Raw genomic sequence first — 17,574 nt, forward strand, 5'->3', positions numbered from 1 at the left:
GCATTCCAATAATCTTTTCCCTGGACTTATCTTCTTGAAAACAAATTTGGTTCCATATCTCACTTTTATCAGTATTCAACTATACTGATTCATTCTGAATCTCAAGTATCAAATTCCTCAATCACCAAAATTTTTAATTCTTCAAATACAATATATAAACGAATAATCCATAAATTCAAATACTACTATTTCCTCTAATATATATATATAATATAAATCATTCTTAATAGATCAGAAAATATGAATAAATAATAATCTAATATTTAATCTTGCAAAATTTCACTTCTCAAAAATAATGTTTTATTTTTTATCATATTCTAAAAATAAAGAGCTCTTATATTTTATTTATAGAAAATAAAATATATTAGCATAAAGATCTCTATTATTTTCTGAAAATAAAATATAATAATAAATATTTTTTTACAAATCCGAAATCCCTTTAAATTGAAGTAATTCTAATTTGTGTCTTATTTTTCTAAAAATAAAATAATATTATTTATTTTCAGGAATCCGAAATCCATATAAATTGAAATATTCCTAATTTCTATCTTATTTTCTACAATAGAAATAGATATTAATATTTTTTCAGAAATCTAAAATTCATTTAAATTGAAATATTCCTAATTTATTTCTTATTTTCTATAATAAAAGTAAATACTTTGAAATCTGAAAAATAATAAACAATAAAATCCCCCTTTTTTTCCGAGAATGATAAATAAGAATTTTCTAAAATACAAAATCTTAACATTTCTAAATTCTTTATTAAAAATCTTTAAAATAACTAATTTCTTAACTTCTCCCATAACTTCATTATATTGTAAATTTTCTTATCTTATAAAATTAAACAACATAAGAATAAACATAAAGATATTTATAATTTATCAATTCTATTTTTATAGAATAAAAATTTAAGAAAATATGAGTGGGAATTTGTCTCAATCCAAAATAATTTAATTTTAGCATCCTAATAGTAATATGCACGAATTCCAAAGTGCTCCATCTTCTCTTTCTTTTTCTTCTCTTTGGTATGATAAAATATTTCTCTCTATTTTCTATTCTTATTTTTTCTAACCTTCCTCAAGAATAATCTTTTTCCCTTTTTTTCTCTCAGTACTGTAGCATTTTAATTTCTCTCGTAACAAATTTTTCTAGTGTTTTCTTCTAGCCTCCCCTTTTATAATTGAAAAAAATATATAACAAGAGTCCTATTAGAATAAGGATTCTAATATTTTAAAGATATATCTAAAAATTTAATTTAATTTAATAAAAATCCTAAAATATAAAAGATAAAAGTAAAATTTCTCATTATCTAAACTGTATATTTCTATTTATTTTATTTATTTATATTTTAAAATTCTGGGTTGTTACATGAAGCAATCTTCGGGCGTGAGGATGGCAATAGACGTCCCGTCAGCGAGGGTTAGGTCGTGGAGGTGGACGAAGAGGAGGGTTTGGGGATGGGTATTAGAAAGGCTAGGGTTTGCATACCATCCGTTGGATCTAAGATCCAATAATTTTAAACCTGTTATATATATATATATATATATATGTATGCGTGCTTGGTGAGTCAATAACTCAACTTGAGTTCTAAACGAGCCGAGACTGCGATGCTCACGAGCCCATGTGGACTAAAAGTGTAGAAATTATTAATTGATGTAAATTTGGTGTGCAGACTAATATTGGTTAAAAACTCTCAAAAAAGATTTGGCCCCAGAATGATTGATGCAATGAAACAGAACGGCAAAAAGACTAATTAGAGGTCAATCATTTGACTACACATGCACTGTATCAATCAATTTGGAATCACACAAAGGGAAAAGGTTGCATAGGGCCCCAAAACCCTAATTCAGATGTCTACTTAATCCCACACACAGATCTTATACAATCCACCTCGAGATAGTATAAAGAGCAATATGCCACAAAGCCCTTCCATTTGAAGAGATAGAGGTATAATATTATATATATATATATATACATATAGGAGATAGGAAGAGTGTGTGTGAAGCGGAGTCTAGGTTCGAAATGGATGTAGAGGAGGCGGCGACGAAGAGGGCGAGGGCAAGCGAGGACGGCGGCGAGGGAGTCAACGGAAGCGAAGGCACCGCCGCAGCGGATGGCATCTCCGCCGTCATACCAGGGTGGTTCTCCGAGATCAGCCCCATGTGGCCAGGTGGGTTACTTGTTTTGCCCTTTGGAGGCGATTTTGGCTCAAGTTTTGATCTTTTTTTTTTTTAACCTTTAATTTGTTGTACTGATTTGTTTCTATGTCTTGATGTATAGTTGGCCTTGTTCTTGTTGGTTTTCTATGACTGTGTGTAACTTATTCATATTGTCCTGCTCAAAGATTAGTTCTTTCTGTATTCATGTCAGTGGGTTTAGGTTTTCCAATCAAATAATTATGTTATGGGTATTAACATATTTATTTCCTATTGTATTACATATTAAAATTTTAAATTGGTTAGTTGTTCAGGAGTTTTCTAATTCTCTTGTGGCAATCATTTGGTCATTGGATTTTGTTGAAATAATTAATTTCTAAGAACTTTGGTATTAACTGCAGGGGAGGCTCACTCCTTGAAGGTAGAAAAGATATTGTTTCAAGGGAAATCAGATTACCAGAATGTAATGGTTTTTCAGGTATTTCGTGATCTCCTCGAGACATCATATAGTGACAAATCTTGCCCCGAGTTGGAACTTGTCTTCTTTTCTGTATGTATGCCCAATTTGATGTGTCTACGTTATTGTGCTTTCAGTCGTCTACTTATGGCAAAGTTCTTGTCCTGGATGGAGTTATTCAGCTGACAGAGAGGGATGAGTGTGCTTACCAAGAAATGATTACTCACCTTCCACTTTGCTCTATCCCAAACCCCAAAAAGGTAGCTTTGTGGTATTTACCTTTACGCTTCATCTTGTAATCACATGTATTTGCAACTAAGAAGCTGATCAATGTTCATCAGCCATGGGAAATGAAACCATTTTTATTACGGTTTTCACTTATAAATCATTGTCAACACTTCAATAATGTAATATTGGCACGCAATTCATGGAAAATGTACATTTTTTTTATATTAAAATGTGTATTAGTTGACTTGAATGAGACATTACAGGTTCTGGTGATTGGAGGCGGTGATGGCGGTGTTTTGCGTGAAGTATCACGTCATTCTTCTGTGGAACAGATAGACATTTGTGAGATTGATAAAATGGTTGTTGATGTGAGTACAATGAATCCCAAACCTTATGATTCTCTTTTCTTTTCTTTTCTTCTTGTACTGTATGATTCCTTTAACCATTTTGATTTATCATGATTTTTATCTGTCCTCATTCTGATAGCTTTGTTAATTTCTGTTGCTTTGTTTGACAACACTGCAATGTTTTTGCTAATTATTGCCATGCCTACTCTATTTAAGTATATTAAGTCATCAAGAGTCAATTTTATTGCCTTTTTCTAGTATTATAATAGTATTCAATTTTATTGCCTTTTTCTAGTATTATAATAGTATTCTTTGATATCTATTCTGCATATTACTTTACCAGAGGTTCTGGTCATTAGACAGTCCCACCGGTCTTTACATCATACTTGTTGTTTATATTTGGTGTTTCTTATAGTTAATTATTTTGTGTTGGTCATATATTATTATATTGGTGTTTTCCATAGTTAATAATTTTATGTATAACCATTATACATTGCTCTTGCATCCTAAAGTTATGAAAGTCTTAGAATGTGTACTCTTATGGCAATATCTTTGTTTATGTAGATATGTGCAATTGCGCATACTCTTCCATTATTGGAACTAAAGTTTGATTCTTAGATTGCTTTCCAACATTTGAATATTGCAGCAGAAGGGCACTTTGTCTCCCTATTTCCACTAAAAGCTAATTTTGCATACCTAAAGGATCCTGTCTATTGAAGACCTCCATCTTATCCCTATTAAGAGAACATTGGATCAAGTTTAGGGCAGGGTGGAACTCCTGTTCGGAGCACAAAAACCCTTTTCGCCAAAAAGGAACTTCCTATTGGAAATGTTCAAAGATAATATCATCAACATCATTTTGGTGTTATATGCAGGTCTTCAAGAATTATGATGATATATATATATAAAGTCATTGGGATTTTTATTTTGCCTTGGCCCCATTATGGAAGATACCATAAAAGACCATAATGATTATCTCATATGGAAGAATTAGCTTTAATGTGGAGGAAGAATTAGAAGGCACCAAATGGCAAATGTACAATTAATAGGCAAGGCCAAGTCCATATCTGACAAAAAATGGAATTAGGTCAGATCAAATATTATCAAACCCATTTTTGCTGCTATTCGCAGTACTGTACCTCTTGTAGGGGTTTCCTTCTATAGTTAAATGTATCGGTTCTCCATTTTCATTTTTACAAAGATCAACAACTTGAACCATTCAGATTTTCTTTTTCTTTTCTCCTTCAAGCAACTGAAGAAGCTTGAACTTTTTGTAGCTAGTAGCTTTTTTCTGCAAATCCTGCATAATATCCTGAATATCTTCTGTTCTTCAGGTTTCTAAGCAATACTTCCCTCACGTGGCAGTTGGATTTGAAGATCCTCGAGTGACACTACACATTGGTGATGGTAAGAAATTTCCATCAATCACAGCACTATTCATGCTTTCTGCTTAAGTTTGTGAAGATACTGAGCTTGGATAAGCTAGCAGAGGTCAAGGGTTGCTCCTCAAGCCAAGCATAGATCAGTTTATATGAGTTGAACTTATTATTTTCATGAACACATCCCCGCCAAACTTCTCACATGGAAAAGTTTAATTTGAGGGCTTTTTTTCAGGAAAGAGTTTGAGGGCTTAAGAACTCTGAGAGCTGCATTTATCATTTGAACTAAAGCTTTGTTTACAAATCTCAATCGTTAAAGATCAATAATTTAATATTAATGTTGCAGCTGGTAGAGAAGGATTTTCAGCTGAGTACAAGTTTCTGTTGACAACAAGATATTTGATTACAAATCTGATAACTTGATTTCTATAATTTTCGAGTTGTACATATGATATCTTAAAGCATGGCTTTCAAGCTCAATCAACCAAACACAATAAGCTGGAGTGCTGAATTGGCTGCAGTCTTCCATTCTTTTACTTGAAAACTCATTAGTTGCTTATTAATAGCTTTCTCATTTGGTAGTGTTGGAACTTGGAACTTATCATAACATACGACGAGGTCTATAATGTTTACCTGATCCGGTATAATCCAAATTTTCATATGTGGGAAAAATTCTGAACAAAGACTGCAACTGCAACCATGACATTCATAATGCTCAAACTAATTTTTTTAATGAATCCTAGAATCCTTGTGATTGAGAAACGTATATATATGTAAAGTATAATTATTTGATGACTGATAAATAAGCTTCTTCTTTTTCTTGTTCAAGTAGGCTGCTGTCGATTCCATTGGCTGGATTGGCACATAAAGTATAAATCAGTTTATACATGCCATGCAGCTACTTTGATATGTAGCTGTGGTTTTATGTTGTACTCTGCTTTAATGATCTAGGGTAAGTCTTAATCTCTTTATTGCTTTGTTCAAATTTAGGAGTTGCCTTCCTGAAAGATACTCCAGAGGGTACTTATGACGCAGTTATTGTGGATTCATCTGACCCTATAGGTAAGCATTGCAGATTCCTTCCTTTCTTTATTGCTTTTTGTGGAGTCTTTCATAATTCATTTATCTGCTCGAGCAGGTCCTGCTCAAGAACTTTTTGAGAAGCCTTTCTTTGAATCGGTGGCTAGAGCTCTCCGTCCAGGAGGAGTCGTCTGCACTCAGGCAGAGAGCATTTGGCTACATATGCACATAATTGAAGACATTATTTCCGCCTGTCGCCAAACTTTTAAGGGCTCTGTTAGTTATGCTTGGACAACAGTGCCTACGTACCCTAGGTATGTTTTGCCATTTTCATCACAGTCCTAGTAACTTATTTTTCTTCTTCATAATCAGATTAATAAGTTGGGGTTTCTTTGATGTTGATCTGTGATAACAGTGGAGTAATTGGTTTCATGCTTTGCTCTACCGAGGGACCACAAGTCGATTTTCATCATCCTGTCTTCACCATAGAAGAGAATGACTACTCCAACGAATCGAAAGGACCCCTTAAGTTTTACAACTCAGAGGTATCTTGCTCTCCGAAATGTTCTTCCTGTTCCTGCTTTGTCTTTCTAATGCTTTACCTAGCTAATCTAGTTGTTCTGTTACAGATCCATTCGGCTGCATTTTGTCTGCCATCTTTTGCTAAGAGAGTAATCGATTCAAAGACCAACTAGGTTTTCGTACTACGACTTTGCCTTATTTTGGGGCAAAGCCATCAGGAAGAGATTCACTATTGTACTGCAAAATGTCAAGCAACTTATTATCTACCTCTGTTTTAGCATTTGAAAATTTAGTGTTGTCTGTCTCAATGAACTTGCGGGAGCAGGTGTTGATGATAAACTATGTAATCATGCCCTCTGAATAAATAACTTTAGTCAAAATTCAACGAAATCTTAAATATTTCAACTGTCAGTAATTTGCACTTTGCAGCACCAATATTTAGAATGGTATACCGAAACATCAAAGAGAAACCAAAGCCATTGTTTCCTCCTATATTTGCTGTGCACAGTACAAAGTAACAGAACCATATTATCTGTTAGCATGAGTCCTTTTTTTCTTTTGAGAAATATAAGTTTGAGAGAAGTAGGTGAATTGATATGGTATCAGAAGAATTTCTTAAGAAGCAAGCTTTCAGTCTCTTGTGATCATTTAGGAGCAACTTGCTTTCAATTATTCACTGGTTCTATTTCGGGGATTTTGTAATTTAATTATTTTTATTTACAATATTAAAAAATTAAATTGCAAAAGCCCCATTCTACTTGAAGCTTCCAAGCAATTTAATTGTTCGCAGTTGACTAATAAGTGATGAGAAATAGCATATACATAGCGAGATGTAAATATAAAAAAAAAAGGCTTGTATTACCGCGTGACAGAGGATCCCAAATCCATGCCAGGCGTGTACTAGTTAGTGAAGCAGCGTCTCAAGAAAAGATCTCATAGATGAACTCCACAAACATCAATTAAAAGTGTTCGATTGATCTAAAACATTCCTAGAGAAAGAAAGACCTTAAGATCGAAATTGACCCTATCCAGATGACGGCAATGCCGAAAATGCGCTCGAAGCTTATGGAAATGCACAGGCTTCAAGAGAATAAGCCTATTTCTTGAAGCTAAACATTTGAAACGTCATCACTCATGGGGCAAAGCTCCTTGTAAACTACAAAAACATTTGACATTAGGGTGATAGGGCCACAGTAGAAGAATGAAGCATCTTCTGGTTTTCCTGCCTGCAGGAGATCAGATCAAAGTAATTTAGCCCGCCTCAAAGATTGTTATTTCATTCGTGTAGAATTGTGTTCGCTGGAATTTACCCATTTGCATGAGGAGAACCTTCGGCTTTACGGGGTGGCGATCTACTATAACTCCGAGCCCGGCCAGGTGAATAGCTGTGCCCAAGATCCCCAGCAGGACTGCTGAGGAAAAGATAACACAAGTAGATTGAGCATCAATTTAGAAAAAAAGATGCGTGGAAGTAATTGCAAGAATTATGAGCGAGAGGGCAATGGTGCAACACCCATTAGCAGCACTTGCAGAATGGCGGCGGGGTGGTGACCTACTGTAGCTCCGTCTGTAGTTTAATCAAGGTCAGTAATTTTTTCAAAAAAGTGAACATGAAAATTCATATATTATTATCTCTAGAAAAAAGAAATGACAGAAGTGAAAATTTAATAATGTCCTATTAAATACCGATACTGCTATGATTCAAACCCGATTGCCCCCATATAATGTGAGCCTCTTTAATTAACTAAGTTATATCCTATTGGCCATCTCAAGAAATATTGACTCGTATACAAGGCAATTAATATTGAGCCACGAGCATACCCGTTACCGCGTGGTGAATCTTGACGGCGATATGGTGGTGGTGATTTACTGTAGCCTCTGCCACGGCGAGGTGAGTAACTAGGACGACGAGGCGACCTTCCTTGTGGACTATAGCTCCTGCCACTAAAATGTGAATATTTAAATATGTAGGATCAAAAGAAAGCAAGAGAATATATAATTGTCCTTTTGTGACATCTAAATTCAGGAATTATAATAAATCCTTTCCTAATTAATGCTACAAGGCAAGAGTTTCGGATGAGCAAAGTCCTCAACTTTCCGAATCTGTGATAGTAAAAGGTAGATGAGGCCAATAAGCTCATTAGCACACCACCAATCCTAATAGAAATATATCTTTGTTGCTGGCACTAGATAGGTGATTTGCCTCGCATGCAATTACCCTTGTCCGTAAAGCTCATAGATTGTTGAGTGTCACATCTTGGATCTTCCTCAATGTGTCGTCTATTCATAGAATGCCAGAAGCAGATGAATGATCATCTGCTTCCAGAAGAAATTGAAGAACTTAGGAATCCAACAGTATCAATTTATTCCTTTTTCTCTGACAGATGGTGAGAACTTCATCTGGGTTTGACTACTAAGAGGGCCAATCACAAAGATAGGTTGGTCATGTAGTAGAAGAAAGAAATTTAGTAAACGTAGACCACCCTATAATGAGCTTGACATACCACTGCATGCCGTGGAAAAGGAAGCTACTCTGGAATGACTGCAAGGATTACTGCTGATTCACTACAAATTTAGTGACCGACTTTCTATTTCTCTTCAATTTTCCAACTTTAAATTTTATACCCCAATCAGACAGATCACTATGCAGCTTCAGAACAAATCTTTTACATACCTAAACAATAAATGGTATTACTAGATGAGACTCTTCATCGAAATGTAAGTTGGATCCCTTTCGTCTAGTTGTGCAGCTACACTTTAAATGGCAGTACAAACCACCTCTATAAAAATATATATACTATAGAGTATAGACCATAGAAAAGAAGAAAACATTACAGATCACTGATATTTAAGTTCAAACATGGTGCATCTAATCTAACAAAATGCTATGACATCCAAAATTCAGTATTCTTTTTCACAAAAATACTTCAGCAAAATTTATGTGAATTGACTGAGGGAGGAGCCAAAATATATAAAGCTGACAATAATCCAAAACAGTATAATATCAAGAACTACAGTACCTGCGCCCATAGCTAGGGCTCCTACGGTATCGAGGAGGAGTACGGCTTCTACGCCTTCCACTCCCCAGTCCCCCAGGGCCAATACGCAAGCGACACTCACGAGCAAAGTGGCCAGGTTCACCACACTCATAGCAGTTTGTGTCACCGCCACCGCCACCGCCTCCACCACCACGCCCACGCCCACCACGACTACCACCAACACTTTTAGAATTGTGAGAAAGCTCAACACGCCAACCATGTTTCCCTTACATTGAAAGAAGAGAATAGCTACATTAGCTACTTACAAGATACTAAGATACAACAGGCCTTGCAATTTACATATCTTGAACACAATCCACTTAAGATAATCTGGATTAAATCTTGGTATCCAACCACGTAACATTATGTTTCATCATTAGAAAGTGAAGGTACAGTTGATTTCTTGCCTCCTTTGACTTATCTGGGTACAATCAAACTGTTGGCTTCCAAGAATTATATTATGGTAATTGAGAAGCATCCTCATAGGCATAAGGAGAATCAAGCATGGCGATCAACAACGCACACTAGTGATGTTACTGTGATTTGCCTCAAATTTGTTTGAGGTTCCAACAAGACAGGCAACAACCACAACAACAATAACCAAGCATTTACTCCCAACAACTTCGAGTAAGTAATACAGATACTTCTGTAGTCAGCTGTATTAAGTGGGGAAGGATTCTATGTGGATGGACCCATCGGATGCACTTGCACATCGATCACACATGTCTGAGGAACATGATCGCATGAGAAATGAGGTTCAAAGGATCCTAGTGATAAGAATAGGCGCATTTGATGCATACAACCAATGAGGTGACGTGCATCGAACATGCACTTGAATAAACATGAATGGGATTTGCCTGCACCGAATTTGCACACCTATTTAGTGCGAGGCTCTCAGTCAAATCAATAACTTGAATTATTTTATTAGCTAACCCTCAGTCAAATCAACAACTTGTATTATTTTATTAGCTAAACCTCAGTCAAATCGATAACTTGGATTAGTTTATTAGCTAAATCTCAGTCAAATCAACAGCTTGTATTATTTTATTAGCTATTGTGTCATCAACTTTTTATTCCTTCTCTTAAGGTACTTCCACTTGAGCAAAATCACTCTTCAATAATCCATTACATGGTTTTTGTTTAACATCCCCATACCAATGCAATCCTCAGCAGGACAAAATAAAGAACTTAGAAAGAAACAAACCTAAAGAGTTCAATTATTTGTGAGATGCAACTGTGACATCCATTAAAAAAAAAGTTGTGCGACTCCAGATAGCTGACCAAAACACAAGAAAAAAACAGTAACTAAGATCTTTCTACTATCATAGAGGTTGCTTCTTTTTTTCTTTTTCCTTTTGGAGAGCGAATCAGTGCCTGCTTCAATAACCTTATTGATAGTCATATAAATCTTAATGTGAGTCCACATCAGTACACTCCAACCAATTGTAGGAAAGTTCATGAAATGCTTCTTTCAATAGAAACCTCAGAAACAGTATCATACATATATAGGAATAAATAGATGACTTCAGAATGGAAGGACACAAATCTGTCATAGAGAACCACATGGATAGTCTCAAACTCTCAATTAATTGGGAAAGGGTGTAGCACTATTGTTATTGTCAAAAGTCAAAAGCCATTATTATACTGAAATTTCAGTTTATAACTTATTAGGATTCGAAAAGAAATTCCAATGCAGCATAAAGTTTAGAATATTTTTCTTTGTCTATCTACTTTTGTGGTTTGCAACGCAAAGTAAACCAAGTGTTACACTGCATGAAATTAGTATCATTTCTATAAGCAAAAGAATATAGTCCAGAGTGGACTTCTTCTCAATCTCGTGATTTTTGCAGCACCGACAAAGGCAGCATTTCCTTAGGAAAAGCATCTCATGAGCAAAACATCCCCAATGTTATACATTAGAAGAAAAGAAGACTAGACAACAATTCAGTTACTCGTCTTTCTACTCGAGCATCTTCCATGCCCAACATCAAAATGTTATAATGTAGGACAAATATAACTTTGATATCTAACTTATGTAGGATGGATGTAGAAGATCAAGATCAGTAAAGAAAGGATTGGAACTACAGATAGAGATCAAGAACCATTCAAAAAACAAAACAAAAAATCAAGGATTACCAGAGGCAGTTCAGCAAATAGGACAATATGCCGCAAATCAAAATTCAAAAAGCCCATCAGGTTACACAAAGCAAGAATAGGTTTTAGTGTTAAAACAAAGGGGCTTAGCCCTCTCGATTTGTCTATTCTCACACGTAGATCTGGCATGTTCATGGAATCACACCATGAAGAAAATTCAAATGAGGGAGGTGATAAGGTTTACAAAAGTTAAAATGAGATTGTTACCTCACCAACTAATGTAAAAGCTTAAGCCAGTAGAGAAGAGTAGTTTTGTTATTTTATACTCTGACAAATCATGAGATTTACTAGTTTCAGCAGCCATATGATCAATGGCATTGCTTCACCTTGCTGTTACAAGATAATAGAAGTACACCTCTGAGATCACATTGAATTAATGAATTGTTATTATTCATTCCATATGATGTCCTTCATTCTTCCTTCTATCCTTCCCTTTAACCTTCTCCAAACTGGTCATGCGGAATCTTGCATTAGAAGAGGAAGGAAGAAGAGACTTCAAGGTTCAGAATGGTGTTCTAAGCCACCAATTGTTGATTCCACTTCTATCCTAAAGCTAGCTCATATTGACTAGGATATACAACTAGTCCAAATGTTATAAGGCTTCATTTGGCAAAGTGGGACAAGGGGGTTTATTTGGGATAAACCCCCCTTTATCTCAAAAATTAGTGCCAAACGGGTGTTAAAAGTGTTGGGATAAGTAAATCGGATAGGCGGGGTTTTTTGGGGTTAATTCTATCCCAGGTTTTGGTTGGGATAAAAAAAATGGGTTATCCCTCTTTTATCCGAAAGGAAAATTAACCAATTTGCCTTGACCAATCTTTATCCCTATTTATATTCAGATGCTCACACTATACTTAGTAACATATTAAAAAATATTTGTACTAAAAATATTTTGATATGGAATGTTACTTTGTGATGCTATTTGTCATGGTGTTTATATGTAGTATAAATTATGGTGAATTAACTTAAATTAATTTTTGGCCATGAATTCTGAAATTAATCATGAGAAGATAATATATAGTTGCAAAATAAATTATAATTTATATTTAATTTTAGACTATTTTCTTTTCTCCAAAAAAAAGAAAAAAAAATATCTATTTACATTAAACTAGGAAAAAGGGCAATACAGTCAATTTGATCATTTGTATCTCCTATCCCAACTATCACACCAAACACTAATTTTTATCCCATATTTTCTCCAACCAAACACCCAAAAAGAAATTGGCATAAAAACTACCTTTATACCGAGATAAGCCCTTATTTTATCGCGCTCCCAATTTTTCTTTATTTCGTTGCCAACAAACAGGCCCTAAGTCTCCAATTTTGCCTTAACCTTCCAAAAACCTTGGTGCAACAAGACAGTGAATCTAAGAATTACAGAAATTCTAGACTACTTTACTTAGTAAGCTTATGACAAGTGGCAAGTAGGAGTTAGCTAATCAATTCTTCTCTAACAAAAACACGTAAATTTCCCTAGTTTTAAGCTTGAATCCATCTACACTTCTTTACAAATATAACAGACATAACAAACTAATCCAAATAAATACATTGAAATTTACATCTAGAGATGAATAAAGCAGATAGTTAAATTCTATTATCACATTAAACAGTCAAATCTATGTACCATCTAATGCACGGATGGCATCTGAGGCATCTCTGCGGTCGTCAAATTCAATAAATGCATAACCAGGCGGTCTTCGAGCAACCCAAACACTGTATCATGTTAAAATAAAGGAAAATCAAGATCAATATCTGCAACACAATTTGTATCAAATGACTAAATAATAATTAATTAAGGACAGCAGACAAAGTGCTAACATCAAAGCTGTGCCCAACATGAGAACTGAATCTTTCAACTTCTCATAGTAGTATGCCCATATTACATGGCATGAATAAATATATAACTTATATCAACTAATTAAGCCTACATCTCATTCCTCTGGAAGTAATATATGATACTCAAAGTTGCACACATGTCAAGCTTCACTTGTATGTGACATTTGATCCTGAAAGAATAACAACTGGATTCATTTTTTCCACTTAGTCTTTTGAAGAGTAAAAGGAGTGAGCTAAATGAAGGGGCAGCCCCTTTTCCAACTACTATTCAAGAAAATAGGAATAACATCCTCCGGTGCAGCAAAATACACAACTTCCCGTGTGGTTCATTCCATGCTACATCAACAATAATTACACATGATAATACTTACAAATCTGGAGAATTTATTTAATATAATATTTGACAGATTAATATTAAATACATAGCCCAGTTTCTACAACTAGAACATTTGGTTTCTGCCACAGACGATCCAAAACGGGGGTTGAAATCTTGTTTTCAGTGAAAACCACCCAAGGAATGATAGTTTTAGAGTACTGCCACAAGTCGGAGAAACTTAGCTTATGAGCGCACTTTTTTCACATATCAATAGTTCTAGCTATTCCATAATTTCCATTATACTTTTTTATCTCTCTTACAAACAAGGACACAAAATCACCTATATTTTTTTTTTTAAAAACATCATATTGTTATCTGATTATCATGAAACTTGTGTTTATGAGCTTCTCCCAGATTTTTATTTTTTCAATGTTTTAGAATTCTAGGGACTTCTCAACTGAAATTTAAAACTTCCAAAAAACTGAACCTGTTATTTTAGGCCTTATCAACAACATAGAGAACGAGATTCACAGGAACAAAGGATTGACATTGCAGTTTTTGTTTCAGTTACGGTCACAAAAACTCAGAAAATGTTTCATATTTGCAGCTGGATTCAACCATTCAGCTACTGCTTTGAATGTTCCACTTCGCTCCCTTTTTAGGGTATGAATTTTTTTTAAGAAAAATCAGAAAATATAAAAGACAAAAAGCAAAAGGTTTTACAAATATAGAAATTTGGGAAAGCAGATGTTACTCAATAAAGTCACTGCATACCACAGAGAACTTGGGGGGTTGGTCATGCAAGTACTTTTGCAATGATAACAGAAGCCATTGCAGATGGGGCGATATTGTTATAGCTGCAACAATTTTAAAGGGCAAGGAGATAGAAGGAGAAAACCAAAAGTAAAGAATAGCAGCAAATGTACACATCTGGTCAGAGATTACAATTGGTAAGAGAGCAGATCTATGGGTTTTGCTCTTTTGAGGAATGTAGAGAGACGATGATAGCTAAAAAGCAACACTTAGTTTCTTGAGATGGATTTGGACGGAAATCTAGTGGAAAAATGAATTTAGAAGTCTGGCCCATAATTTAAAAGCAGACCGGAAATTACGAACATAGTTGGTATGAAATGGAATATGGCCGTCTAAGCACAGACTAACTTGAAATCACATATATAGTTTGCTTCCAATGCACTGCAGTATATCCTATGGAGGGTGTTTGTCAGTCCTAGACTACCCAACTGATAACAGCTCCAGGCTGACATCCTATATATCTATTCTCATGCAAGTCGATGACAGAGAACGGGCTACAGAAGTCATATTTCTTACAGTCCTCACAACATAGAACTGCCCCCTTAACAACAAAAAAACGGCCACGGAAGTAGCCTGTGCATCCATCTAGCAGGCAATACAAATAAGAACAACCTAATATGTTTAATAAATCAACATTTTTGTCATCTTGGTACCTAGATGCAATTCTAGGTATAGAGGACTGAAATCTTTTCTGGAGATTACATGCTTAAAATTCAGAACACTCCATGCATGTGAAAATTATAATATGGGCAGAGTACAAAAAAATTAAGGTTTAACCAACAGGCACTAATTACAATACCATTTAATTCTAAAAAAGGCCAGACAAGAGATAATTAAACATCCTATGTCAAACTTTAATAGTCCTAGTCTACTCTGTAATGATTAAACAGATGCTTGTAAAATATGAACTTTCTTCGTTATTTGATTGATAAAGCCCACCTTTTTGAACAAATTGCATTAAATTGTTTCACTATATTCTGAAAAGGCATTTTCTTAGCTAGTAGATTAGAACACTGTAGGAAACAATAAATTTTAAAAAAGAAAATTAAAAATATTTGCAGATGACATTGAGAAACTTGCAATTTCTCACATGATTCTGAAAACACTAAAGTATATGAATGTACAAGATTACCTTCTAATAACCCCATAATCTCGAAATTCATCTTCTAGCTCCCTTTCAGAGACTCTTGCATCCAAATTCCCAACATAAACTTTGGCCATTGCCTTGTAATATGTTACAGCAACCTAAACATAAAGATGAAAATTTGATCTTATTAAAGCAGAAGTGCACCAGTAATTTCAGTTAGTACAAAGCATGAAGCAGATAATTTACTGGTTGTCTCAAACTGGTAATTCTCTAAAACGCATCTAGCCAATAATATTTTTTGGTATTTTTAACACAAATTTTATTTATTTTTGGCACGGGAGGTCAGCAAAGTATCTGTAACCAAAACGCGAATTTAGTGAAACAAATAAATATTTAATTTCGTTACTAAAAGTGAGTACAGTCATGCCATAGTAGTACATGGTAAAGCAATAATTTAAAGTGCTAAAAGAAGTTGTCAAAATCTTAGGACACCCTAGGTTAGCACCGACCAGAAACAGAAATAACATGGACAACCAAGTAAAACTTCACAATCTTAACCAGTTTAAGCTAAGCAAAGGTCATCTCCCTCTCTCTTCCTCTCTCTCTCTCTTCTCTTCTCTTCTCTCTCTTTCCATCTCTATATTTGATTCTTAGCTACGGCAGCAGCTCCCCACGTCTCGGGCAGCTGCTTCACCAATGGCAGGGAGAGGGAGAGATGGAGAGATGGAGAGAGATAGAGAAAGGGAAAATGTAACCAAAGAAAAGAACGACTCACGGAGTTCTCGTTGCCGGAATCCCCTCGCCGGAGGTCGCCACTGCCGGATCGGAGAGAGAGAGAGAGAGAGAGCGCGCGCGTCAGAGGGGAGAGGGGGGAAGAGAGATTTAGGGTTTGGGAGGGAGAGGAGGAAATCGCATCGAACTTCAATTATGTACCGTGGGTTTCGGGCCCGAGTCGGATCTCGTCTGAGATAAACCGGATCCGACCCGATTAGCTGCTCATTTGTTTCACCCGTTTCTCGGTACCACGTTCTAATTACGGAGTTTTGGGTTTTGCTTGTATACCTTCCTAAATATCATATTTGAGTGAATAAATACCTTCTAAAACCTATTATTTTTTAATACATGCACTTCTAATTACTTTAAAACAATAATGATATTTTAAATTTTAATTTATAAAATTTATTAAAATTTAAAATATATTAGTCAGAAGGGGGTCCAAAAGACCCCACAAAAATAACAACTCAAATTATAGGCAAATAAAGAGGTGGGCATAGACGAACATCCTAAACAAAATTAGAGAAAGAGGATTGGGTTCATGAAACATCGGCTTAAATAGCACTAGTTTAAGTATTAAACTATTAGTTAATTAACTTTAATTTAGTATCTATGAAGAAAATAATGGAAAGAATATTTTGAAGGGTATAGGTGAAAATTAAATAGTGTCTCACTAAATTGTATCTACTAAAGAGCAATACAATAATGAGAATTATTTAAATTTTTAGAGAGATAAATATAGCATAGGAAATTGAGTCATAGCAGCAATGATCCAAATCTTTTTTTTTTTTTTTCATCCTTTTGCTGAAGTTAATCTTTATTCAAACTAAAATGATTGAGATGAGAATATATTCAGGATTCAAGCTCAGCCTTAGTAAGGCTCAAAACAAAAAGGTATATATGTTATTGCAGTTACCTATTGATCCAACGTTTGATACTTGATATACATATTACCCAAATTGAGTTATGATATAGTTTTGATTTGATTGGTGTCTAAGTTTTGCATGGTATAGCCCATCGGTCAAAAACTCTCTTCTTCTTTTCTTTTTTTTATTGTTCACATTTATATGCAAGAAAATAATAATAATAATAATAATAATAACAAAATTATTCTTATAGGTTAATTCATCACAACACCAGCAATTAAGCCAACTCTCCTTTGTCGAGACGCTAACCATAGATCTCAATCTCGTCGGCCATCAGCACAATTTCAAACGAGCCGAGCACAAGCCAAATCGTAGTTAAGGCGAGCCTATGCGTATATGCCACTCATTTATTTTGACAACCTCTTACCAAAGAGTACAATATTTTATTCTAATATATAAAACATTGAAATCACCAACATTTTATTCATACCGAAAACAAAGACAAGTCTTTTTTTCTCGTTTATATACCCTTTAAAAATCTCTAATTTGCTTGCATGATATTTCTACCTGCTACTCTCAAA

At 34.8% G+C, this 17,574-nt stretch overlaps 2 protein-coding genes across 5 annotated transcripts; one reads left to right on the top strand and one right to left on the bottom strand.

Moving 5' to 3' along the window:
• Positions 1-1,758: 1,758 nt before the first annotated feature.
• On the top strand, positions 1,759-6,499 carry LOC140795134 (spermidine synthase 1). The gene is made up of 9 exons (XM_073147536.1): positions 1,759-2,170; positions 2,558-2,634; positions 2,751-2,873; positions 3,105-3,209; positions 4,523-4,595; positions 5,558-5,629; positions 5,706-5,901; positions 6,003-6,132; positions 6,217-6,499. The coding sequence occupies exons 1-9, from the start codon at positions 2,023-2,025 to the stop codon at positions 6,280-6,282; spliced, it is 990 nt and encodes a 329-aa protein (XP_073003637.1). The 5' UTR covers positions 1,759-2,022; the 3' UTR covers positions 6,283-6,499.
• Positions 6,500-6,948: 449 nt separating this feature from the next.
• LOC140795377 (serine/arginine-rich splicing factor RSZ21-like) lies at positions 6,949-16,290 on the bottom strand. 4 transcript variants are annotated; one of them, XM_073147901.1, is made up of 8 exons: positions 16,129-16,290; positions 15,399-15,511; positions 12,926-13,014; positions 9,130-9,373; positions 7,931-8,053; positions 7,623-7,676; positions 7,420-7,521; positions 6,949-7,335 (listed from the first exon to the last, which is right to left on the bottom strand). In XM_073147901.1, the coding sequence occupies exons 2-8, from the start codon at positions 15,485-15,487 to the stop codon at positions 7,284-7,286; spliced, it is 753 nt and encodes a 250-aa protein (XP_073004002.1). In that variant the 5' UTR covers positions 15,488-15,511; positions 16,129-16,290; the 3' UTR covers positions 6,949-7,283. The 4 variants fall into 4 exon arrangements, with proteins under 4 accessions (XP_073004002.1, XP_073004005.1, XP_073004004.1 ...); XM_073147904.1 differs by having other exon boundaries at positions 7,420-7,518; positions 7,931-8,047; positions 16,129-16,254; XM_073147903.1 differs by having other exon boundaries at positions 7,931-8,047; positions 16,129-16,254.
• Positions 16,291-17,574: the final 1,284 nt, after the last annotated feature.

This window comes from Typha latifolia, chromosome 9 (genome assembly GCF_019914945.1).
Source record: "Typha latifolia isolate L0001 chromosome 9, TyphaL0001v2, whole genome shotgun sequence".
Classification (NCBI taxonomy): Eukaryota; Viridiplantae; Streptophyta; class Magnoliopsida; order Poales; family Typhaceae; genus Typha; species Typha latifolia.

What these genes read in the sequence shown, in the direction of transcription:
- LOC140795134 (XM_073147536.1), top strand. Translation starts at nt 2,023, where the DNA reads ATGGATGTAGAGGAGGCGGCGACGAAGAGGGCGAGGGCAAGCGAGGAC. An exon ending in TTGATAAAATGGTTGTTGAT is followed by an intron (nt 3,210 to 4,522) that starts GTGAGTACAATG and finishes TCTGTTCTTCAG; the next exon opens with GTTTCTAAGCAATACTTCCC. An exon ending in TTAAGTTTTACAACTCAGAG is followed by an intron (nt 6,133 to 6,216) that starts GTATCTTGCTCT and finishes GTTCTGTTACAG; the next exon opens with ATCCATTCGGCTGCATTTTG.
- LOC140795377 (XM_073147901.1), bottom strand. Translation starts at nt 15,487, where the DNA reads ATGGCCAAAGTTTATGTTGGGAATTTGGATGCAAGAGTCTCTGAAAGG. An exon ending in GATTATGGGGTTATTAGAAG is followed by an intron (nt 13,015 to 15,398) that starts GTAATCTTGTAC and finishes AACATGATACAG; the next exon opens with TGTTTGGGTTGCTCGAAGAC. An exon ending in TCTGCAAGTGCTGCTAATGG is followed by an intron (nt 7,522 to 7,622) that starts GTGTTGCACCAT and finishes TCTTTTCCTCAG; the next exon opens with CAGTCCTGCTGGGGATCTTG.